The 26,017-nt window shown below is 28.8% G+C and overlaps 4 protein-coding genes across 8 annotated transcripts in view; 3 read left to right on the top strand and 1 right to left on the bottom strand.

Moving 5' to 3' along the window:
- Window positions 1-553: 553 nt before the first annotated feature.
- Window positions 554-3,799, bottom strand: LOC132904602 (protein PFC0760c-like). Of its 2 annotated transcripts, XM_060955253.1 has the most exons (4): window positions 3,395-3,799; window positions 3,082-3,224; window positions 2,817-3,012; window positions 554-2,734 (listed from the first exon to the last, which is right to left on the bottom strand). In XM_060955253.1, the coding sequence occupies exons 1-4, from the start codon at window positions 3,583-3,585 to the stop codon at window positions 1,192-1,194; spliced, it is 2,073 nt and encodes a 690-aa protein (XP_060811236.1). In that variant the 5' UTR covers window positions 3,586-3,799; the 3' UTR covers window positions 554-1,191. The 2 variants fall into 2 exon arrangements, with proteins under 2 accessions (XP_060811236.1, XP_060811237.1); XM_060955254.1 differs by lacking the exon at window positions 3,395-3,799 and having other exon boundaries at window positions 2,817-3,020; window positions 3,082-3,218.
- A 624-nt stretch (window positions 3,800-4,423) lies between these two features.
- On the top strand, window positions 4,424-12,373 carry LOC132904588 (breast cancer type 2 susceptibility protein homolog). Of its 3 annotated transcripts, none has more exons than XM_060955210.1 (13): window positions 4,424-4,554; window positions 4,665-6,235; window positions 6,332-6,478; window positions 6,552-6,640; window positions 6,716-6,949; window positions 7,026-7,176; window positions 7,255-7,461; window positions 7,527-7,737; window positions 7,814-8,007; window positions 8,081-8,340; window positions 8,416-8,599; window positions 9,573-9,848; window positions 9,948-12,373. In XM_060955210.1, the coding sequence occupies exons 2-13, from the start codon at window positions 4,691-4,693 to the stop codon at window positions 10,323-10,325; spliced, it is 3,876 nt and encodes a 1,291-aa protein (XP_060811193.1). In that variant the 5' UTR covers window positions 4,424-4,554; window positions 4,665-4,690; the 3' UTR covers window positions 10,326-12,373. The 3 variants fall into 3 exon arrangements, with proteins under 3 accessions (XP_060811193.1, XP_060811192.1, XP_060811194.1); XM_060955211.1 differs by having other exon boundaries at window positions 4,425-5,942; window positions 6,096-6,235; XM_060955209.1 differs by having other exon boundaries at window positions 4,424-6,235.
- A 1,936-nt stretch (window positions 12,374-14,309) lies between these two features.
- On the top strand, window positions 14,310-17,559 carry LOC132904608 (uncharacterized). Its single transcript, XM_060955264.1, has 7 exons — window positions 14,310-14,705; window positions 14,815-14,967; window positions 15,105-15,567; window positions 15,718-16,046; window positions 16,122-16,357; window positions 16,447-16,603; window positions 16,673-17,559. The coding sequence occupies exons 2-7, from the start codon at window positions 14,939-14,941 to the stop codon at window positions 16,920-16,922; spliced, it is 1,464 nt and encodes a 487-aa protein (XP_060811247.1). The 5' UTR covers window positions 14,310-14,705; window positions 14,815-14,938; the 3' UTR covers window positions 16,923-17,559.
- A 378-nt stretch (window positions 17,560-17,937) lies between these two features.
- LOC132904615 (uncharacterized) overlaps window positions 17,938-26,017 on the top strand; it is a 234,780-nt gene continuing 226,700 nt past the window's right edge. Inside the window, exon 1 of one of the 2 annotated variants that reach the window (XM_060955277.1) lies at window positions 17,938-18,249. In XM_060955277.1, the coding sequence (XP_060811260.1) occupies window positions 18,126-18,249 (124 nt within the window). In that variant the 5' untranslated portion in view covers window positions 17,938-18,125. The remainder of the gene's footprint in view (window positions 18,250-26,017) is intronic. The other variant, XM_060955278.1, reaches the window with a different exon arrangement.

The following is a 26,017-nucleotide window of genomic DNA, read 5'->3' as shown; positions in this document are numbered from 1 at the left end:
TACTTTAAAAATAAATGTTAATATGTAAGAACAAAATATTTGATCACACCATTAAGCGTAGGAAAATGCTTGAAAGTTGTAATTGTTTTTATATAAAATTTTTCATTGTAAATTTTCCGAAATAAACAGATTACTGCTTTTACAAGAATTCCTTGATATAAATGAGAAATAAAAAAAAGTTTTAAACAATTAAATTACCAGTACCTTCTTTTATATGTTTAAACGACTTATTTAAAAAATAAAGTATGGACATTGCATAAAAGTGTCTAATCTATATGTATTTCTATCATCATATGATATAACGTACAAGGAAAATACTTAATTGCTAAAATGCTGAAACACAACTTGCATTGAAGTCCGTAAGTATGAAGATACTAATAATTTTATTATCCTAATTTTTTATATATTTTATGAAGGAACAGAGCATCATACGTGTATAAATTACATTAATATTTTCTAAAAACAAAGTTGTGGTTATATTTTTTTATAAGCTGGTGATTACTTTGAGATTAAAATTTACGATAATTGTGATGTCAAATAATAAATCTGTACGTACTAATAAACATATTTTTATATTTCTTAATATTCACTGTTACAATATTCACTCTTTGCATATTCTCTTAAACCTGTAAGGTATATACTATAGAAATTTATTCATGTATTTATTTCAAGTAGTTTTGTAAATTTTACATTCTTATGATTTACAATAGAAAAAGTTTTACATATGTAAGTAAAATTATATACGTAAAATATTTTTACCATTATATTCATTTACAAATTACATTTGTACTCCAATTTTCCAAAATATGATATATGGCAAAATAATGATATATTTATTCAGCCATAAAGTCTTATTGCAACATGATACATTATAAATAAATAAAACTTACTTATATAAAAAAAGAACGACGATATGAAGTATACAGGTTAAAATTCATGGAATAAAAAAATAATCTATCAGTAACATATACAAAATATGTTCAATATGGTCATTGCTAGCATAGCAAAATAAAATTCATATATATACATATTATATATTCTTGTAAATATGTCATATTGTATGTTTATTATAACCATTTTTATGTAAGTATGTGACTTTAAGTATGTGTATTTTTTAAAGAAAGAAAGAGAAAATGAAATTATGTGTTACAGTTTAATTTTTAGTAATTATATATGTATTTTCTAATCCTCCTAACTATCTGAAAACCTCTCAGTTTTAATTTTAACATTCCTAAAGTCAAACTCAGACTCATTACCTGATTCAAATTCCCTAGATTTATTTAGCTGTTTATGTAATGATCGCTTACTATGTTTTTTCTTTTTTTCAGTATTTTGAAGATTAGCATCATTGTTGTCAATATCCGATCCATCAATTGCTACAAATTTCTCCGTTTTTACTTTTCCGCTGTGTATCTCTTTATCTACTTCTTTCTTTTTCGAATGTTTTATGTTACTTTTATTAGTATCATCACTCAAGCTGACACTATGTTTTTTCCTAGGTGAACTAGTCGTTGCTTTTACATCTTGTTCTGAATAGACGTCTTCATTTATATCATCATTATTATTAGAATTTTCCACCTTAATTGCAGTTTCCTCAAATCCATATTCTATTTTAATTACGTCTTCAAATTCGGGTTCTACTTTAATTGTGCTCGTATCTATAACTTCCTTAGAACGTTTCCTCCGTTTCTTTTTAATAGCATTATTTTTATCTTCTACATTATAAGATGTATTTAAATCAGACATTTTATTTATTTCTACATAATCTTCGTCTTGGGTGTTTTCAGATCCACTAATATCTTTCTCTTTCTTAATTTTTATATTTTGGAACACAACTTCAGGATCTAAAATATTAGATTTTTTTATTGAGACTTGGTCACTTTCAGAGGTCTCTAACTTTAAAGAATCTCTATGTTTCTTAAAATGCTTCTTTGGGGAATCTTGTGCATCATCGCTTACTTCATGTGTGTATTTATCATTTGATTCTTCTATTTTTATTTTCTTTGAACTTCTTTTATTTATACTCCTTGAATTTACTATGTATTTATCTGCATTCAAATCAGCTAAGGAAGTATCATTATCATCTAAATCCTTTCTTTTCGTAGATTTCCTCTCTAGCTTGGGCTTATTTTCAGGTATGCTCTCAATATCACTTCCTATCAATACATTATGTTCGACCTTAATTTTGATGATATCATCCTTAGATTCTAAAATAGATTTATTTGATATTTCGCTAGATAAATGTTGTGCAGGCTTTTCATCATTGTCTTCATTTATCCAACTTTGAGAATGTCGAACTCTAGATTTTTTTTTAACTTTACTTTTTAAATTAATAGATTCTAATTCTTCATTTTCCATTGATTTACTATTTAAGGAAAGATTATTTGTATAGTGATCATGTACAGTTTCTACCTTGATCGATTTAGGTGTAGATTCATTTATTTCTTTAAGCTCTTTATCACGTTTCTTATCTTTCTTCTTCTTTTCACTGTATGTGATTGATTCTTCATGTTTTAATTTCTTTTCTGATTTTTTCCATTGGACAGTTTCTTTCTTTACTTTTGCTACATCTTCATCAGTGGTATTTTCAGAATCAGTAGCAAAAAATGTATGATTTTTAGTAGTCTTAACATTTTTTTCCAAAACTTGATTATTATTTTGAATAGTATTCTCAGAAGATAATCTTTTGTTATTAATGCTTTTTAGCATTAATCTACAACCACGTAAATAATCACTGAAATAAGAAAGATTTGAGTGTATGAAAACAAATGAAAAGAATTTAAAGCCTAAACAAAATAAAATTTAGATATACTTACTCTGCATTTAAGACACCGCGAATAAAAGGTAATTTACTACTAAAATCAAGAAGTGTTATTACAAATCTTGCTTCTTGCCCAATTTCAAGATTATCACCTGGCCAATTTTCTTCGTCATCTGGTTTTGGAATTGATACATTAAATGTCTTATGTACGAGAATCCCAATGTGATCTAGCCCCTTTTTATTCACTATTCCTATAAACCTTATGTTTATTAATAACAACTAGACAATTTAAGAACTATGCTATGATAAAATACTTTTACCTTTCAATGTACATCCAACTTCTGGTCTAAATATATAAAAGTCTGCTTCAGTATCAACATGAATAAAACATGTATCATAAAATATTTCTCCCAAAGGTGTTAATAATTTAGGGTTTTTATAAGCCAATAAAAATCCCTTCAAGCTGTAATAAATATAATTTTGAAAATGTACTAAAAAATATTTCTAGCATCAGAATATAAACATAACCAAGAAATATATTTGCTTTTTATATTTTATTTAAATAGATACTGTCGAATAAAAATTTGTATAAAGAATGTATTTTATTACAATTGATGAAAATTATATACATACTCAGGATCGTAGGAATTCAAATTCGAACTTAAAATTTCATTTAATGCGGTATTTAAGTTCGTTAAGTGAAATGGATGCAAGCCAACATGTTTCTTGAATTTCTCAAAATAAACGCAAGAATCTTCATCTTCTATAAGGCCTGCAAGTTCCACAACGGACCATGTAATTCCGGTATACGCTTTAAATTTCATATTAACTGATTAATATATCAAATATATTAATCTTAGTCTCCCGCGTAAAATCACATGTAGTAATACAAAAAACGTAATGAGGTTAAACCAATGTTTTGCCGGTTCTATAGATTATTGACAATATTCACGTTTTCCAAGACACGATCTTGCCCAAAATTTTTATTTAAATATAGAATAAAATTTAATATTTGATTATTCAAAGCATAAAATTGTAGTATAATTATTTTCTTAGGAAAGTAAGAACATCTTTTTTGTGAAAGAAAATAAAAATTTAGTATTACATTATGATACCTATATTATTAATTTCAAATTAATATTAATTATATTAATATTAATTATATTAATATTAATTAATAATATTATTATTAAATATTATATTAATATTATATTGAAATTAATATTAATTTCAAAATTATTGCCTCATAAAATGCTGAAGAAGACTTGAAATTAGAATATTGATTACCTATATTAAGAAACTACGAAAATTATTTTCTTTACAATATATTGATATATGATACTTATATCAGCTTATACATGCCATGCTTATAATATGCTGATATGTAATGCAATTTAATTTGACTATATCTATAGAAAATTAGAAATTTCTAAAATATAAATTTTCTTAAAATAGATTAGCTAAATAATTCTATATATTTATATATATCTAATTTTCGCTTAAATATTGCTAACAGGCAATAAATATTTTTTGAAATTATATTTTTAATTTATTTGGCAAAATAACAACTTATCTTTCTCCAATGAATTACTTTATTTTAGCCTGTAAAATTTGATACAATTAATAGTTTATGAGAGTTAAAATAATATCAGATAGTATTAATCTGACTTTATAATATAATATATAGATGGCATTTTCCCTACAAAAAAATTTAATTTGTCGGATACTTCTACAGATGGCATTCTTTGACAACATGTGATTATCGCAAAATTCGTCTTAATGCTTGGAAAATGGTAATTATGAAAAATGCTTAAATATCATCAATTAAAGTATAAGAACGAACGATTTTCAGTGTTGACATTGTTTTAATATCAATCTACTTAATAAATATATTTTCATACAGATTTTAAAAGTTTAATATATATAAATATGAATAATAAAAGTGATGGTTCCCCATTTGGTTTTACTACTGCCAGTGGTAATTCAATCCATGTGTCTGAAAAAGCTTTATTAAAAGCAAAAAAACTCTTTAATAATGAGCTTAAAGAAAGTGACAATTCTGAACAAAAATTCAAAGTTGAAAATGAAATTAATACATTTAATACGCAAATACCAGATGTTGGATTTCAAACTGCAAGTGGTCAACGCATTAATGTGACCAATGAAGCACTATCAAAAGCAAAAAAACTCTTTATTAATGAGCTTAAAGAAAGTGACAATTCTGAACAAAAATTCAAAGTTGAAAATGAAATTAATACATTTAATGTGCAAATACCAGATGTTGGATTTCAAACTGCAAGTAGTCAACGCATTAATGTGACCAATGAAGCACTATCAAAAGCAAGAGAACTTTTTAATAATGAACTTAAAGAAAGTGACAACTCTGAACAAAAATTCAAAGTTGAAAATGAAATTAATACATTTAATACGCAAATACCAGATGTTGGATTTCAAACTGCAAGTGGTCAACGCATTAATGTGTCCAATGAAGCACTATCAAAAGCAAAAAAACTCTTTAATAATGAGCTTCAAGAAAGTGATAACTCTGAACAAAAATTCAAAGCTGAAAATGAAATTAATACATTTAATGTGCAAATACCAGATGTTGGATTTCAAACTGCAAGTGGTAAATGTATTAATGTGACCAATGAAGCACTATCGAAAGCAAAAGCATTAATTCAAGAAGAGATCTCCAAAGATTTTGAAACTATTCTTGCATTACCTAAACCTTTGCAGAAGCGAAAAATTAAAGATGTAGATGACAATGTATCTTTGAACAACAAAACAAAATCTAGTCAGTTTAAAAAGTTACGATTTAGTAATGAGTTTCAAGATTTAAAATCAACTCATAGAAACTCATTGAATAATGAAGAAAAAGGAAATCAAAGCACATCTTCAGTATCTATGCAAGTAACTTCAAATTGTGATGTTGAACTTAAATTAAATGATAATATGATTAATATTAATAAAACAAATAAGGAAAGTGATGAAATAATAGATAACTATGTAATTTCACATGAAATAGCTAGTGCAGTTGCACTTTTAGCCGATGAAAAAGATTTAGATTTCATGGAGCAACAAATATCTCCTAAAGAAATCAAAGAAAATGATGAAACTGAAACTGTTCCATCTAGCCCAGTAATAGGAGGACAATTTATTCGTAGAAAGCGAAGGAGTATAGGTAGAAGACAAACTACAAATACCTCAAAAAATAAAGTAGATAAGTTGGCATGTTTATGTAAAGCAGATAAATTTATAGATAATTTAGAAAAGTTAAATGATAATTATGCAAGTTCGAATCAATATATAAATAAAAAAGATAATTGTTTAACAGAGAAGCAAAATTTAACAGATAAACAGGATCAATATGACTCTGTAGTCGTCAATGATTTTGGTGACTCTCAATTAATGATAGACTTCATAAATCAATCTGTAACTGTATTAGAGAAACGTTTAGAAGCTGCTTTAGAACAAGTAAGCTTCAATATAATATGTCTTATTGTTACTATTAATGTTATTATTAAAAGGAACTTTGTAAAACGATATCTTATTTATTTATTTATATTGCAGGATAAACAAATTATTATGAAGCAAAAAAGTAAGCCTCAACCAACAATCAGTAAATTATATTTTCACAGAAAGAATAATACCAATAATCGTATATCATGGAAAGAAATTAGTAAGGGAGAAAAACCTATTCTATGTACATATGAAGAGGTAACGTGTAAGGAAAGAGATATAATTTTTTTATTAAACAATTAAATTTTAATTATTGATCTTTGTTTATTAGCTTGTTAACAGAAAATTACCACCTGAAATTTTGGACCTAAGAGCTGATAATGCGATAATGTATAAGTTTCATTGTGCAGATTTTTACGGGTGAGACATATTTTGGTCAAGAATGACTTTTTGTACATTAGATATTGGATTACAAATTTGGTCTACACTGTTTAGGCAAAATATTGTGCAAAATAATATTGATGGTATAAAATTGGAAGATGGAGCTTGTTTAATTTTGGATGAAAATGGTTATGTAGGAATAACAGAAATTAAAAGATCTTTTTTAGCAAGTCCAGGTGTAGATCCTAACTTACTTCCCATTGGGTGGGTAGAAAATCATTACAAATGGATTGTATGGAAATTAGCATCAATGGATAGAATAAAGCTAGGTCATATCATTCTACCAAGGTAGAACTTTGTATTATTTTTATAATTTGAACGTGTTAAAAAATATAAATTACTATAAAAAAGAGTTACTTTTTAGAGTTCTAACTCCTGCCAGGGTAATGATGGAATTGAAATATCGTTATGATAGAGAAGTTGATAGATTTCAAAGATCGGCTTTAAGGAAAATATTAGAGAAAGATGATGTTGCAACCAAGAGAATGGTTTTATGTGTGTCTTCTATTAATAAAGTAATTTTTTTTTAATGCAGATGAATCTTTTTTTTATTAAGAATCAATATTCAGGTTTTTCTTCCTTTTTGTATGTAGTGTGATGATTCTGATATCGAAAACAAAAATCAATTAAAAACATCGTCCAAAAAATTGATATTAACAGATGGATGGTATAGTATTCAAGCTTCAATTGATCAGGCAATGATGAAACATATAACATCTGGTAAAATAAAAGAGGGAACAAAATTATTAACATATGGATCTGAATTATTAAATTGTGATCAAGGATGCTCACCTTTAGAAGTAAATATAGTTTGTTTAAATTTTAGTGAAGAATATTTAATACATTAAAAATTGTTATCTCTTAGATTGCAGAGAACGTATGTTTAAAATTACATACAAATTCAACAAGAAGAGCAAAATGGTATATGAAGCTAGGGTATACAGTACCATCGGGACCAATGTACACTAAATTAAAGACCATTTATCCAAATGGTGGCTTAATTGGGAAAATTAAAGTTATAGTTGCGAGGGTATATCCAATGTTATATCATGAGAGAACTTCTGCAGGAGAATCTAGTAAGATAAGCATGCATGCTTTTAATATTTTCAACTTTTTCTAATCATTTTAAATCATTTCATTTCCCAATTCTAGTTTTTCGAAATGCTAGATGCGAAGAAAAAGCTAACATTATCTATGAAAAGGAATATCGGTCAATGGTAGAAGCATTTTATGCTAAAGCAGAGAAATATTTTCATACTGGAAAATGCAAAACTAATTTAAATGCAGACAGTATCGATTTAGCAGCAGTTGAATGGAATGAAGATTACGACAAAATATTTAAAGAGGTATTAACTAATACAACAATAATTGTTTTCTATGTTATAACTGTTTGCAAATTTATATTTTTATTTGTCATAGGAATTTCGTTCAGAACAAGAGCTAGAGCAATTACAGAATGATTGTCGCATGAAACAGGAGAAATTTAGACAAAAATTAGAGTCTCGATTACAAGAAAGCTTACCTCTACCGCGACAGGTTACACCTCTTTTAAAAATTCGCGTAATTGAGGAAGAAACAAATGCTATTCTTTCAATTTGGTCTCCCAGCGAAGAAATTATAGATATTTTAAAAGAAGGAAATTGTATATCACTTTGTAATGTTATGCCCTCAGCAAAAAGGTATTAATTTCTATATAATATTTCTCTACTATTTTTTATTACTAATCAAGTGTAGCATAATATTTATTGTAATAGAGGTAATGAGTTGCTATTGACCGCAAATCGAAATGCATCATTTGTCCAAGTAAGCATTTTTGATAATTGTTTTCGTCTGAGAACATATACAGCAATATGTGAAATAAGTAAGCCAACCTTCACTCCAGCTTATGGAGAATTTGATACAGTAGGAATTATTGCTTCTATTGGAAATGAACCCTATGTAAGTTATTGTAAATATATACAGGGTGCGCCGTTAGAATTCGGACAGAATTCAATTTGTAGTTCCCACCATATTAGAATTCAGATGTTTGTGCTGATTGACTCTGAAGTTAGTTAAATATGTCAATAAGTCTTCTATAACCTCAAAATGACAGAACTCGTTAAGCAAAACCCGGAATACGATAGAAGAGCGGCGATTATAGAAAGTCTTCGCGCCGGGAGAACGCCGGTCGAAATTATAAAATTCTTTAGCTACCCAAGATCGACGGTATACGACATTGCTAAGAGATACGCAGCCTCAGAGTGGTTCGAGAAGGGTTCTCCTTCTCCGGCGAGAAAAGTTCAGCGTTGTCTCAAGTGAGGGCGACGTCATGCCTCCGCACTTCTTCCAAAAAGGCGAAAGAATCACAAAGGAGGTTTATTTGGAGGTCCTGAAGACAGTAATAAAGCCGTGGATGGAAATTACGGCTTCTGGAAGGCCGTATTTATTTCAACAAGATGGCGCACCTGCTCACACAAGTCATCTTGTTCAAAATTGGCTCTCTGACAATGTGGACATGTTTTGGTCGAAAGATTTCTGGCCTCCTAACAGTCCCGACCTAAACCCATTGGACTATTACGTGTGGGGCGTTATCGAGAGACAAACTAATAAATGCAGGCACCCCAACGTCAACTCCCTACGAGCTGCTATCGAGTCAGAATTCGCGACAATTAAACGCGACCAGTTGAAGTCAGCGTGCTCGCGCTTTAGAGCAAGAATAGAGCAGGTCATAGAGGCAGAGGGTGGTTACATAGAATAAAAGTTCTCAGCAAGGACCCTTTAAATGAGATATAACAACATTTTCATGTGTTTTTGTGTATTGACTTAAATAAACAACTTTCTGCACAAAACTTCTTTTGTCCGGATTCTAACGGCGCACCCTGTATGTAAGATTGAAGATTTACAATGATAATTTTTTCTATTTATTTGTTAGGGTATGAAAAATTTTCAAGCTGTGTATTTAGCACATCCACATGCAAATTCTCCGTCTTCATATTTATCAATACTTTTTTGGCACGGGATATCTTCTTATGGGTATGCAGAAATTTTGACTATAGGATCTTTTGTTGCCTGTGGCAATTTAGAATGGCGTCGAGCTACATCATGGAATATACCAGTGGCATATTGCACAGAACGAAGTATTTTTACGCATAATCCTCGAGACAGTCACCTTCAGGAACCTTTCGAAAATTTAAAATGTTTAATAACGGTAAATGTTTTGAAAGTATTAGAAGATATTGGTGTGATAAATTTAATAACTTTATAATCTTAGGTTACTAAATCATATTTTTAAATCATATTTTCAAAGGATATTAGTACGTATATAGATACCTGTGTGGTAGAAATTTCGGAGAAAGTACAAAAGAAATCAATGATGAGAAATAATTTCAACAAAGATGTATCAAATGAAAATATTAATGCTAACAAGCAACTTAATGATCATGTATCTCAGGAATTCCAAGGACGGAGTTTAACAAATAATCAACTAGCAAAATCTGTTGCCATACAAAAACGGCTTGAAAAATTACAATCTTATGGTGAGCCATCTAGTCTATCCCCAATTACACTTAATAACAGCTCCAAGCGAGTATCATTAGAGTTTAAATCTCCCATACAATCAAGAAGTGAAAAATGTACAAAAGTTCATAGAACATTACATGCAAGACTTACACAAAACCCTACATGACAGTGCATATTTTACAAGTTTTTTTATCTAAGTATGTATTAGTTGTTTATATTATACTTGTATAATAAATTTTAAGATTCTTTATTATACAGGTTAAATACTTTAATATTTATTAAATATATAGTAACAATTCTGATCTTATTTACTAAATTTGTTTGATATTTTTCATAATAAAATAAAAGTATTAAAATTAACAGAACAAAGTACAAATTTTGTGATAAAAAATGTAAACAAATCTATATTAATAATTACACTCCTTGTCAAAAAGATAACCCAGGTGTGCTATTTTTAATTTCCCAATAATACGTGTAAAGTTTTTCGTCTGTAACGTACAATATCAAAATATTATGAGATCAGGATATGCGGCTTGCTGCAAATAAGTCACAATGTCGTAGATGTTTGTATACAACAAAGAAGAACTGTAGTATTGTAAACTATTATAATCAGTTTATTTACAATGGATTAAACAGTAAACGATGGTTATTTAACATGAACTAATCACAACAACATATTATAATTAAGACAACTAGATAATTAATTAGTAACTCTAGTCACCACGGATTTACTCTCTCTCAAGAACGCTAGCAACACTATCTCGATAACTCAATCCGCACTCTCCGGCTTCTCAACTCATACTGCTGTTAATTCGTTTATGTCCTTTAGCAACCCCTTATCTTTTGTCTTAGTACCACCACGCGCATGCTCAGCAGCCGCTTGTTTATAATTTACATGACACCTCCCAGGCCTCTCCACAATGCTACAATACGAAGCATGAGGTCGAAAGGTCGACCTGATATGCATAATTTTGCATTCTATAGCTCTGTTTGATACTCAGTGACTAAAATATTTCTGTATTTTCATTAGGTATCCCTTCCTTTCTAGCATCTTTATAATTGGTGTGATGGTTAACATTATCATAAGTTTCTTCCTTTTTATTGAATTCTATTTTGATGACTGTGGTTAACATGACCAAATTGTCCATTGTGCCCGTTCTTTTTTTCTTTCTAAAACCATCTTTTTTCGCTTTTTCCCTGAACTCCTGTTTATAAACAGACGATAAGTGATCGGATGTCGGTAATCAATACTGACGTATACATTATCATACACGCACATTTGTAAGCAGAAATACAATATAGTTGTACCGATAGTTTTTCGAATATCTTAAAAACTAAGCGAGTTCATCCCTTATATATAGGAAAGAAATTGTTTGAAATTTTGAATTTTACAATACATCCGAACATTATCGAAATTTAATGTTTCTATAGTTTCATTAGCAAGGGCTACAAATACTGTTTAACTGCAATAAACAGATTCTCCAGGTGGTCGGAAGCAATGGCATTCATGAACATCTCTGTAGACAGCATAGCTCTATGTGGAATGGATATCAGGATTCGGAGTCTCAGCAACAATCAGTACCGATCAAGGAACACAATGTAAATCATAAAAAGCGTTATCAAAACTGATAAGCAGACAAGACAAGAACCCCAGCATACCACAATCAAATGGAACAATAGCAAGATGGCATAAGTTGTTGAAGTCAGCTATCGTATGCCACGAAACCAAGAATTGCGTCAATGACATCGAGTCCTTGAAGTAAGATATGCGAGTTGAAGTTCGAACAACTCACTCGTAAGGGAATGATGTAAAGACAAGCATCTGCATGTTCTTATGCGACATGACGCCCATTTCACATCGTATTTGTAATTAGGTTAAATTAGGTTAAGCCTAGTTTTTAAAAGAACGCGTCTATTATACAAAAATAGAATGATCATTCTCAAATTAAGGCTTGTAGAGCACGAACGTAAAAAGGAAAAAAACGAATAAAGCACAAAACCGGACTCGTCGTCTATTTTTGGAGTACTTGTTACCATTTTTAACATATGGCCATGTTACCATTTTCCAAGTTCTCACAAGCATGGGTTCTCATTTAAATGAGTAAAAACAACCGATATAAATGAAGAACGAAATTTAAACTGACTGATTGTATTAGATTCCAATAGAACAGAATGGATCATAGATCATTCAATAAAATAATATAAAACAAAGAATGTTGTGCATCTATTATTTCCCTATAAAACGAAGAAGTCTTTCCAGACAACCTAATACATGCGGATGAAAAATTGTATCGTTTGTCATTATTGTAATTGTATTGTTTATCATTACTATCTAATTCCGCAATCATTTAGTTGCCAAACCAATACATTGACCAATTATTGACGGAAGGTAACCGGATAAGGGGAGAAAGTAGCGCGAGAGACATATAGACACTTTGATAAATTCCTTTAAATTATTTATTATTGCATCAAATTAATAGTTCAAATTTCTTAGTAATATTTGTTGACATCTTATGATGGTAAGATAAGATAATCAAAGGATTACTTTTGCATAAACTTTCCTAAGACTTCAGTTTTACATTAACTATTACAGATCGCACAAATTGACAGCCGAAAGTTCTCAACATAATTTCTTAATATCCTATTTTCGGCGGCCCATGTAAACTTTCTTACAAATTGTGCTGTTTCTCTCTTGCATTATATTTTTCTCAATTGCCGCGCAAGTAAGCACTTTTTTCTCGGAAGGACCACGATCATATATGTAAACAGGTGTCGACTTTCATATACTGAAACCTAGTGAAAACCGTTCGAAAATTGAATCGTAAAAAATCAACATGGAAGATAAGAAAATTCTCGTTCTGCACATATTTGACATGAATGTGTCAGACAGAGAGATATATTCTACCCATCTCTATCTCTCTCGCAAGAATACGAACTTTGTTGTCTTCCATGTTGATTTCTCATGGCTAGCGAATGTCGAAACATGTTTATACGATCGTAGGAAAGGGAAACCCCGTCTATTTAGAAATACGAAACCCATTGAATCATTGGATTAAGAGCACAAGGGAAGGGGATCCTAAACAATGAAGAAAGGGCAAGCAAAAGCAGAAAAGTGAATTCTCAATTCAATTCTATCATGATCGAAACATACAAGTTGGAATAAACGATCGTTTAGAAACACCGAAGTCTTTTTGAATTTTCGCGCAATTCTACGAGCAGGGTAGTTCAGCGCTTCATAGGTACCAACCCACGTACCTTTTTCCTGAAAAAATCCTCAAAAAGAACGCAACAAAATAATGTTCAGATTATATAAAACATAAATATACCGTAAGTATTCTTTGACATGTATTTTAAAAAATTAAAATACGTATTTTTCTCCATTTAAGGTATTTTCAATTTTTGTCATAAATTATAAATACAACTCTTCAAATTGTTATTTTTCCTATCCTGAATTCACTACACAGTTTCACCACTATTCTACAGTATATTTAAACGGTCTTGTAGAGGTTATATGACGTAAAAGAAGTAATTATTATTGTAATGTTTTAAACCTTGGAGTTTTAGGGATAAAACGAGTGGGTTGGTGTTAGTTGTGGAACGCTGGTCTCTTTGCTCGCCGAAATGCGCGAGAATTGGAAACACTCAATACTTTTAAACACGGTGGTTTATTCTAAGAACTTGAGTACGGGATCTTCTTTGCAGAGATTAGAAAAGTTTAGTGAATCGAGAATAGTATGAGTATTTCTAGCTTTCTCCGTTGTAAAGTCGAATGCCCTTTTGTTTAATTAGAATCTGTATTTATAACATTTTGGAGACAGCTCCGCAATCAGCAATGAGTATAGCAGAACACGAGGCTTTTATGACCTTGGCTACCTGTACGTTCAGGTGGGAAGCACAAGGGTCTTGTAACCTTGACATCTCTTGTCATAATCCACGCAATTGAACAGCTATACACATTATAACTTGCATCATTTACGATTTTACGTTATACTGTACTACTTATATATAACATACATTATTATTTATATACAAATATATATATTATTATTTATATATAATAGTTGCACCGTGTTACAATAGTTAGTTTATAATCTAGATACATAGTTTATAATCTGAAAGAAAACAATAAACATACACATATAGGCGATATATCTTATACATGATTATATAAGTTAATTTAAGTTTCACCCTCGGTCCATACGGGATATTTGTAACTAAATACATTCGTCGAAGCAAACTTCACGCAGTTATGTTAAAAGCGAGTTCATGCAATAGCGTAATATTACAAATTAGTTTTATTTTTGGTTTTATACATTATAATATTATTATACGTTTTAAAGTAATTACTTCTGTAATCCTAAACACGATATCAACACACAATACAATGTCCTTCATATTAAATTTATAGAAAAATTTATCATTTTATTTATTGACCAATAGCGAATATGCGATTTAGAACTAGAATATATGTTATACGAAAGTAAATAAGATATACCTAAATTGTGCGACGAATCATAAATTTTAATCCATCAGATGTTATCTCATGGTAAAGTTGTATTTTTTTTAATTATTCAAAGAAAATAATAAATCATTCATAATATGATGGCGGTAGAATGCTTCAAATTAAAGGTTTAAACCAAAGATCTTCTTTTAAGGAAATAATCAATAAAATTACCGTGGTCAGTGTAGGTTTCGTGTAATAAGTACGACGAAAAGATTTTTAGATAAATGATTAAAAGTAACTTCAGTTGATTAAAGACCCGTTTTAAGAAGCATGAAATGCATAAAAGGAAACTTAAACGAAACACGTATGTTTTATAATAACATTTTATTCATTTTACCTAAATGTTTACATATAAACATAATTTGTAAATTGCTTTTATTTTTAAATTTCTATTTTATATATAATTTATTGTGGAAGAATTTCAAACATTATTTTCTATAGATTACTACAAAATATAAAAACTTCTGAAATTTTACCAAGAGTGAATATTTCTCGAGATAATCAAAATAAATCAAGTGATTATTTTCAATTACCAAGTTTACAAAAGAAGAAAACTTGGAAAGATGTTGATGACAATGTATCAACCTGGGATAAAAATAGTACTGCAACAGATATATCCTGTTCTTCAGAAATTGAAAATATTGCAACGAAGAAAGCTATGGAACAGTGGGAAGCTATCGAAAGTACATTGTATGAAGATGGTAATCAAGTAACTCAAACATCTGTTTTGGAAGAATGTATACAATGGAGAATGCAAATACCTCACTTAAGAATAGTTGGGAAGAATCTGTTTCTTTCACCTAAAAGTAACTATCAAGATTTGAATCTAAATCATAATCAGATAAAGAATAATTTTGATTTTAATAATGAGGAGGTATTTCCAGAATATAGTACTTCATTAAAGGTACTGAATATTTTACATATTATTAAAATAACCTAATAGACTTAAAAATAACAATACTTGCCATTAAAAATTCCTTTGCCCCTAGAAAGAAAATTATTTAGTAAAAAAAATTCAATCTTTGAAAAGACTATATACATATATTATTTGTAGAAAAGGAAAAATTCATCTAAGCAAAGATTACAGAAAACATCACAAGATGAGATATTTGATATGCTTTATGAATATGTAATATCCAAGCTGTTTCCAAATAAAGGAAATGAAATTGATTCATTATATGATGAATTCAATGATGTTTTACAAATACATACAGCTACTATTCACAGTAATAAAAGTTCCGCAAAAAGTATAAAGGGAAATTGGTTTGAGGAAACAATATCTCTCGAAAGTAGATTTTCAAATAATAATAGTAAAGGAAGAGAAGATTATGCCTTACCTATGAGAAAAGAAAGTGCTCAAACATATACAAAAGAAATTCAGAAGTATGTATAGACTGTGTTGTAGAATAATGAAATAAATACAGAAATGCAGAATGTTAATTATTTATCTACTTATAGAAAACATGATAATCCTATGAATAATGACAAAATAAGAAATCAGAAGGATGAATCTACTACGGAAGATAAGCTTTTAAGGCCACACACTAGTAGAAATAAACTTGGAACTGTTTTTAATGAAAAGATTGTAGTTAGTCCTGTGCCTTATGTTTTATCAACCAGAGAAAGCTTTTCTACCGTCAAAACTACTCCAATCAAGTTTATGGCACAGTCTCTAGAAGTTTCTTCCTTTCAAGGCATGTCATACTTTTTTTTAATATTATGTATTACATATGGAATGTTAAAAATATTTTTAGCATTATGTATGAATATTATTTTGTATTAGGCTCAAGTAAAAATATCAATTATTTTAAAAATTCGGGAAAAAATTCAACTTCAGCTAAAATTTCTGCTTGGCATGCTCCTGTTTCTCCTGCTGTGTGGCCAAAAAATATAAAGCTTGCTCCACTCGACACGACACGATTTTCGAGTAGCAAAGATAGGTATGATGAAAGCGTTAAACTTCTTTTTATCTATGAAGAATATCTTTCATATTATTTTTATAATTTTAGATCTTTAACATCATCATCTGTACCAGTATCACGCAACAGGAAACCTTTAAGTCCTATTTCTCGATCTACTCCACCAGTACAAACTATTCATAATAATAATCACGAAGGTTTAGAAATTCAAGGAAAACATATAATTCCTGGACAATCTCCTAAGTTAAGTGCGCCTACTACAAACTCGGAGAATGCTGGGAGTAGCAAAAGCAGAAAAAAGAAGTTAATCAAAAACAAAACTGCAATGAATTACAACTAATTATGTTAGTTACAAAAATTGATCTTATAAAATTATTTTTATCTCTATTAATTAAAATTGTGTTTCATTGTTTTACACAAATAATAATCCGGTAAAATGCGGCTGACTGATGGAATATTAATTACCATTTATACATTTAAAGCGGACATTCGTGATTGTGTTTGTGATATAAAAATCATGTACGATAAAAATTCTATTATTTATTTTTATTGACAATTGAGCTAAAATTGATGATTTAAAAGTTCAGATAACATTTATAATCTAAGTGTTGTAAAAAGTAATATTTTATATGATATATAAATATATCGTTATTGTTATATAATAATAAGAAATCTTATTGTATTACAGTATTAAAATGTGCTCTAATTGTAAGAAGTGTTTGCACCATAAACAAAACGAATATTTAAACACTGTATTAAAAATGATATGAGCTAGTGTTCCAATTTTAAAAATGTATATTTTAAATACTCGTTATTTCAGAAGCGAATATATTGTTGTAACTATCTCTACCTCACTCAGTTCTATGTGTTATTTAATTGATGCACACGCTTAAGTGCGCAGGTGAATATATTTTTGTAATGCACATATCTGTATTGAACGTGCTTATTGTAAATATATAATAATTAATATGTTTAAATGTATTTACATTTCATACACATTTCATATGTAGCGCAAATTTTAAGCTCAATAATACTTCATGTTTTTAATTTCATCATTTAAAAATAATTTTATCTTCAAAAATAATAACATTGTTTTTAAGCTTTATTTTAGTTCATTGTCCATGTTATTTCATTTGGTTATAAAATTTATATTTTGATTAATTTAATATTCATATAAAGTGTTAACATAAATTTTGATAAACCGTACACTTCCGTTATATGAAATTTATATATTATATTAAACATTAATCTTATGTCATATTTAATTTGAGAAGTATGTGCGCTGGAGAATAATTCGGATAAAATACAAACTGCGCATGTGTGAAGTTCAGCGCGGGGATAGCAAAAGCTTTCTCTGAAAGGACTTATCCTTTCAGTTGTGCGTGGTCTCCGAAAGAGGATGGATGTAATGCATAGCGTATTGAAATTGATAATCATATAGCGCGTTGTTTATTACATATTAAATGTTTTTAAAATCCTTCCTACTTACGAGTGTTTTTTACTTTGTATATTATAACAAATTGATAAATTTATTGTTTATCATATGGTGTCACACATGAAGGATTTTAACGTGTCTTCAGAACCTGGCGGCATGTCCACATACGTTAGAAGTACTAGCACTCATCTGTCAACGTTGACGAGGATCTTGGGCGTGTGTACTGCGATTGGTAAGTGAATTATTATTCATTAAAATTTAATTTAGAACGATTTTAAAATTTTACATACGTAAACGTTGGTTGTATGTATCTTTTCTTTTTTTAAATATTTTGTAACTAAGAATGCCATAATATATGGCATAGAACATTATTCTATACTACTCTTTCATACAATTAATAGTTTACATTCTTCATTTATTTTATTTACTACTATATAATAGTATAACTAATAAAATACACTTAATAAACTATATTTTATTATATCATATTCAATCATATTCAAAGTAGAATTTCAATAATTTTGACGTACGAGTATTTTACATTATAACATAATTACATTTTAATAAAATTTAAATGTTTTTCAGTTGAACATATATAAAAAATAATTTTTTTTCTTAATGTAAACAATTTTTTGCTATTTTTCCAATGAATATTAACTTTTCATATAAAAGGGTTGCTAAAAAAAAGTAAATCGTTCAGAAGGCATGACATGAAAAGAATTTTATTCAAATGTGATATATTGAATTCTAATGCAATGTCTATTATACAATGCACTTAAAAATTATTTTCTTCCATTATATTTTAACGTATATTTATGTATATTGAATGTATTTATGGAAATGCGTTAAAACTCTATTCATCGGAAATTAAATGTTCAGTTTGTGAAATAAAGTTTTTGAAGTGCTTCGTTCCTAAAAAATATAGCTTATTGTCTAGGCACTCGATATTGAATCGAACTTTTTATATTTCGTAAAAGACGTTAAACTTTTGTCTTTTCTAATAGTTACCTTAAATATACTATACAGATAAGACACTCGATGATTTTGCTTATAGTGCTAAAGGGTTTATGGTGCTAAACGGTTATAATCTAGCTTCTGTTTATAGTTTTAAAGTATTTAATTTCTGTTGCTGTAAATTGCTGATTTTATATAGACGAACATAAAGCTTGATTCCTTACTTTGCATTGATAATTTAGAAAATAAAACTAAATTTCAAATTTCTATCGTTAGTAACTCTAAACTTTTATTGTTTCATGGAAATTCTGACATGCGCAGAAATATGCGTATTAAACACTAACGATTTAACCATGTTTAGATCCTTTTTCTCAGAATTAGTTCTATATACATTTAAATTTGTATTTTGGGGAATAATTTATCTGAATGTATGTATCATTTATAAAAGAAGTAAAATATAGCTCAAATGTATGTATTTACTATGTACACCATCATCTATTTAAAAATGTAATTCATCTTGGTAGTATTTATATACACATATATACATATATTAAGATATTTACATTGCATCTACTATAGTAGAACCTCAATTAACCGGATTCATTGGAACCGAGATAGTTCGACTAAAGCGAGTCTCACCGAATAATCGAGACCTAGAATAAATAAAATTAAAACTTATGAGTGAGCCGTTTAGAAGTCACATTGACAACTTCATAGATTAAAGACCGGGAAGAGGTGATGATGTTGTGAACATTATTCTTTAAATTTATTTTGCAAGTCTACTATTATTTATGTCATTTTCTTGTTATAAATGAACTCACGAAACCAAGTAATTTACTTTTTGAAAATTGAACATTAATTATATACTTATATAATGAAATTAAGCAATTGATCAGCCTTTTGAAATATTCAATCTATTACTATCTCGTGCTCATTCTGCATCTGTCCAATAAATAAATAGTGATTATATATTTTTTATTTTCCTATATATTTTACTTTATAAATTTCCATTAAGCTTTTAAATTTATATATCTATATTAAAATTAGTTAAAATTCATATGAAAATTACTTTCTACTCTACATTTTAATATTCTTGAAATATAAGTATGAAATATAGTGTGACATCCTGGAAATATAAATCTTAAAGTTTTTTTATAAAAATGCTAATGGAAATCTCCAAAGTGTCAATGGAACACAATCTGATACCTAGGTATTATGGTATGTCACATTCTAGAGAGTTTCTGTGTTCTTAAAAGATTAAAACATTTTCAATTTTGCGTAAAGATAATTTTATGAAATTTTTAAACCTAAACTTTACGAAGACATAAACTAACATCATTGAAATATATGTGATAGTATATATAGGTATAAATACGATATAGTACACCACATTTTTATGTTAATTACATTTTAAAATGACTAAAGAATAAGATGAAAGATATTATTTCAGAATTTTTTCGTTGTTTTATAACCCTTATTTTAAGATTGTAGAATGTGTAATTGTTAAAACGACTATAAACGGTGATTATTTTAAATGAAAAACAAAACAAGATAAATTCATACTATAAGGAGATTGTGTACATTTTTATACACCCTTCTTCATTTATAATATTAGGAACAGTAAGAAAAAGTTACAACTAACATTAAGCCAAGTAATTTCATAAAATATATCGTTGGGTTGAAACTTAATTTTTAATTTAATTTAATTTTAATTTTAAATTAATTTAATTTTAAAACTTAAAATGTTTGGATTTCAGAGCGGGAAAATAAATTTTTAAAACTGATCATGAATTTATATCGAAAATACTTTTCATTTAAATAATACTGCTTAAGATAAAAATTATTGTAGGAATTAATGCTAAATTTCAGTGTATGGGAGTTGCTACATAAGATCAAGGTAAGAAAAATGTATATTAAGAGAAAACGAAAAAGTTGTCTCTTAAATAAATTTATCAAGGGTTAAAATATTTATAATCATCGTTGTATATGTTATAATTTAACATTAAAATATTTATTTGTTATTATTTGTAAGAAATGACAAATAAGCAAGGACGATGTATAAAAGAAATAAAAAGCAACAGTGATTTTGGGTAACTTTGGCGAATAAATTAAATGCTTTTAAAATTTTCTGCGTTCCTTTTTCTACAAAAAATACAGATCTACTTTCAAATTTTTATAAGCAATGGATATTAATAATTGCCTTATATATAATGATATTTAAGGTGTGAAATTTATACTATACTATATTTAAAGATTTTGTCCTATTCTTCCTTTCACTATACTGCAAAAGGCTTAATATATGATGGGAATATGTTCTTCGAATACATATAATTTTGTAAGAAAAATATCTATGTTCTCTTGCGCGTTGAAATTTTTCCCACATGATCCTTGAAGTTTTAATCTTTGAACCGTTTTCTTTCTATTGTGTATATGGAATAAAGCTACAGAAGCAAACCTATGAAAACTACAAAATTACTCTAACAGTAAGAAATTTTTCTGAATATGACAGCAATCTTAATTGTGTATAAAGTACAAAAAAAAAAAAAAAAAAAAAAAATGGGGAAAGTTGCCAGCAATGCAGGTATAGGAACATTTAATCGAAACCGTCCAGTTCGCTGACTTAGCGCGAACGAGCTCGAAGCAATTCCCGTCTATTAATATTTAGTGCGCCTAAAGGGGCTCGCGCGATAGACGGGCTCGAATTTCTCGACGTTATAAAAACAAGAAGCAGAGAAGAAGGGCATCGAGGACGTTCGCGTTTCGTTCACCGAAATGTTTCGAAATGTTCCTGGTGTGTTCGTTCTTCCGTGATGTTTCCTAGTGTTTGCAGAACTTTAAGGCAATCGAGTTTTTCCAAGCATTTTCACCGAGTCTGCATGTATCATTTCATTGGAGCGCGTCGATCGGGAAGAAGAAAAATCGCGTGGATTAACGTCGCGTATTTTTCGCTTACGGTTTTCACGTTCTCGCTGCGGAAAAATATTTTCTCTAACGTTGTGTCGCTGAAACGGCCAAATGGAAAATGATCTCGTTGCAAAATATTTCTTTTTGCTACCGCCGATCCCTGTTATATGATACCATAGCCATGACGATTCTCGATGGCATATTTGTACCTTTTTGAAATATCGTAGGCAAATGAATTATCAGTGATACCACCAAGATAGAAATATCGCAAGAATGAAAATGGTAGTAACATTTTCCACGTGTTTCCAGCAAATCTGGTTCAATTACTGTTTGCCTATTGAGACTTTCGTGGTTGAAATTTCATTTTTCTCTGTGTTTGCATCAAACTCTCTCGACGATCATGTATATTTACCTTTCCTTTCGACCTTTTCTTTCTCTAGTATTACTTTCATTTTGTTTACGTGGAACTTGTCGTAAATGAAGTACCATATGTTTCTGTTATTAATTGGACCGAACTACACAATTTTGCGAAAATATTCGAACATTTACAGATATCTTTTATGAATATATATTATGTGTGTTGTACGAAACCGCTGTTAATGGTACTCAAATTGTACTACTATATTAATAGATAAATAATAAATCTAAAAATGTATATAGAAATTACAAAATACATATTTAGTACGAATATATACATTCTTGGATGTTATATATATTCTTAAATCTTTACGTCATTTTTTGCATTCTATGCATATATCAGATTAAAACGATTGAAATATAAAAATTTTTAATCAGGATTAAAAAAGTGAAATACGTAAAAATGTCCATATAATAATAAGTACTGTTTATTTACGGAATGTCGAGTAATTCGCATATTTACCTGTTTTGGAACACAAGATGGGGAAATATAATCACAATTACAATTACAATTATAATTATAATTTGATTCTTTTACTCTTATTTAATTAGGTAATATTTAAGTGATAGGTCATTTTTTAGATTTATTTATTCTTGTTTTCGAATATACGCATTTTGAGAAAGGAAAATATGCATATAAGAAGATATTTATCATTATTTTGATTTTATTATTATTTCTGAAGTATTTAATCTACGAATTAGTAATTACAATGAATTGAAAGATATTGGTTACTATAGAATAATTTGGTATTTATTTTCTGATAAAAAAGCAGTTTTGTGAGAGGTGCTGCTGAATAATTTTCTATCAAATTCATTCTGTACTTCTTGTCTTTATTTTAAAACCCTACTTTTTATTTTTTCACATATTTCCCACATCTATCCTACAATATTAAAATAATTTAAGCTAGCAAGATAGTATTTATTACACCATGTTCAATAAATTTATGAATCAGAAAAAACCAGCACTATAGAAGAAATATCTAAAGTTTCAGTCGCATATGCGACAATGTTTTTTAAAAATATGTTCATTTGATCCAATAACATAAACAGCTTAAAACTATTGTACTGTACATTACTGTACAACCAATTACTGGCATCTAATATTCTATCTCCTATAATAATTTATCTTTCAACGTACGTCTTAAGGGATCACTTCCAAGAACCAACACAGAGAGAACAGCTCGTTGCAAATGTGCTCGTAATTCACGGTGTAGCCGAAACGACCTGCTATATCGTTTTCGTATCGCCATTGTCGAAAGAGGAGCATGGTAGACGACGCGAAATCTCCAGAGGAAACTATGGCTGGTCTTGTGTAGTTCCTCTTTAATTCATAGACGTGAAACGGTAAATAGTTGAAGACAGAACTTTTGTAGCGACCCGTTGCACCGTAATGCTCACAACCTATTATCAGTGGATGAATGGAGACTGGGTGAGCTTTTTCCAGGGTGTGTCGTCGTGACGCGAGTCGTTGCACGACACCCGGCATCGGCAATGTTAAGGAACGCTGAATCACCGTTTCCATCAAGCCACCGGTATTAATTACCCATGACAATCGCGATTTAGTCAGTCTTAATTGATAATAGCTAATGCCGGGTAAATGGAATCGCCGGCACGAACAATTAAGTCGACCAATCGTGTGAGAACCAATTGCGGCGCCGTTAGCACGCTCGCGTATCGTTTCTGCATATGGAGGATCCAAGTATTGTATCTAAGTACATACATATATACATACGTATGTATATTAGTAAGAGCTGAGCGAATCTGACTGGATAGTTTCGAACGATTTATGAGTAATCTAGAAATTGAAGTGGTACCTTTGACGCAATATCTCCATAGCAGATCAGATTTTTATTACTTATTTGAAATATTAATTGGTAACTTTTATGCAATAATTATTTCTGTGTCGTTAAATTACATATGATAGATATACAGTATCCTCTGGATTAAGCGTATAATGTCCAGTTGATGCTATTAATTATGAAAATTAATATTAATTATTAGAAGTGTGAAAGAATTGTTCATGTAAATCTTCTTTCTATTGATTTAAAGATTTAATTGAATATCTGAATGATTTCATTGACTGTTTTTTATATATGTGTATAATATTTGTAAATATCTATCTATCCATATAATAATATTAATATTATTAATAATAATTAGTGAATAATTAGAAAATATATATTATTAATAATATATATAATATTATATATATAGATAGATAGATAGATATTTACAAATTAAAATTAATATTAAAATATTAATATTAAATATATTAAATTGATATTAAAATATTTAGAATAATTAGTGAATATTATTGATAATATTAATTTTCTAATTATTCTAATTATTATTTCATAACTATCACCAGCATAAAAATTTTTATGAATAGTAACAGCAATGTTGCAGTGAATTTAACATCAACGTACTATTGTTTAATGAAATTATATATCTTTAATATTGTTAATTTTTATTAGATATTTCAAGATGCTTTGAATAATATGCACTTATATATGAATTATGAAATCTTTGAATAATAATTTATCGAATATTTTTATAAATATTAATAAAACAAAGGAATTACACCATTCATATGGTTTTCCTTATTAACATGATTGCACCTCAACCCTTAGAAGAACGTGATTTTCTTAAAGGTAAACAACTTTCATGGAAATAATTTTTTTGTATTATTTTTACGCTTTATACATATTTTGTACAAAATATTATGACTTTTTTCCCTTTTCAAGAATTTTCTAAAAGTACATATCAAAGCAGATCAAAACGTAGCTACAATTACGAATCAATTATTTTCTTGTATATCTTGGAAACAATTTTCATAAATTTTGATTACATATTTTGGATTCTCTTATATGGACGAAAAGTTCTAATTAATTAATCTAATTAATTTATTGATAATGTGCCTCATCCGGCCTTAATATTAGTTTGTCCGAAAACTATCTTTCTTTCGCAAACGTATTTTTTACAACAGTGCACCTTCATACAAACAAGTCTGTGAAATGTCGCAGTGTTTATCTCAACAGAAGAAAATGGGTCGTACGTAATTCGACAAAATAACATAAACAACGTTGTACATCAAGTACTTCCTCATAAAACGAAAGAAACTTTTCGGACAACCTAATAATTATGTTTTCTACAAGACCAACAGGTATTCGTAACGTTTGCATTCAACCTGAGTTCTTCGTTTTTTGTAGGTCGTTGCAAATATTAATGCGAGTATATTTATAGTAGATATACACATGTCTATGACATAGTATTAGATAGGTCGAGTTAGATTTAGTATAGAACGTTTGCTGTCTTAAATTACGTTGGACATTCAGTTAGATAAAATTAATCCTTATTTCTCAAGATCAGGCAAAGATGCTTTATTACACTTATGAGCTGCTCATTGTTTTTACACCTTTGTAAACATAGTGTTAACAAAGAGAGAGTTAGAGTTTAAGGGCACTGGGTTTAGTTGAGAACATTTGGTGGAAACAATATAATGGTTGCAAACAGTAACACTGCTTGGTATTGTGGGATCTAAGGCTGTACACGCTATTCTGATACTAGGACTATGGCTTATGTAAGTATGCATTCTGAAAGTTTTGCTACTAAAAAGGGAATAGGCGAGGAATCTGGGTTCTATCAAATTCTTTTAAGGTCCATTATTGTATAGTTCTTAACTAAGAAATTGGGCCATTCGTCAATATTTTTCACTCATTTTAAAT

This window comes from Bombus pascuorum, chromosome 2 (genome assembly GCF_905332965.1).
Source record: "Bombus pascuorum chromosome 2, iyBomPasc1.1, whole genome shotgun sequence".
NCBI lineage: Eukaryota > Metazoa > Arthropoda > Insecta > Hymenoptera > Apidae > Bombus > Bombus pascuorum.
The sequence above is the reverse complement of the archived record's forward strand: the minus strand, read 5'-3'. Positions and strand labels throughout refer to the sequence as shown.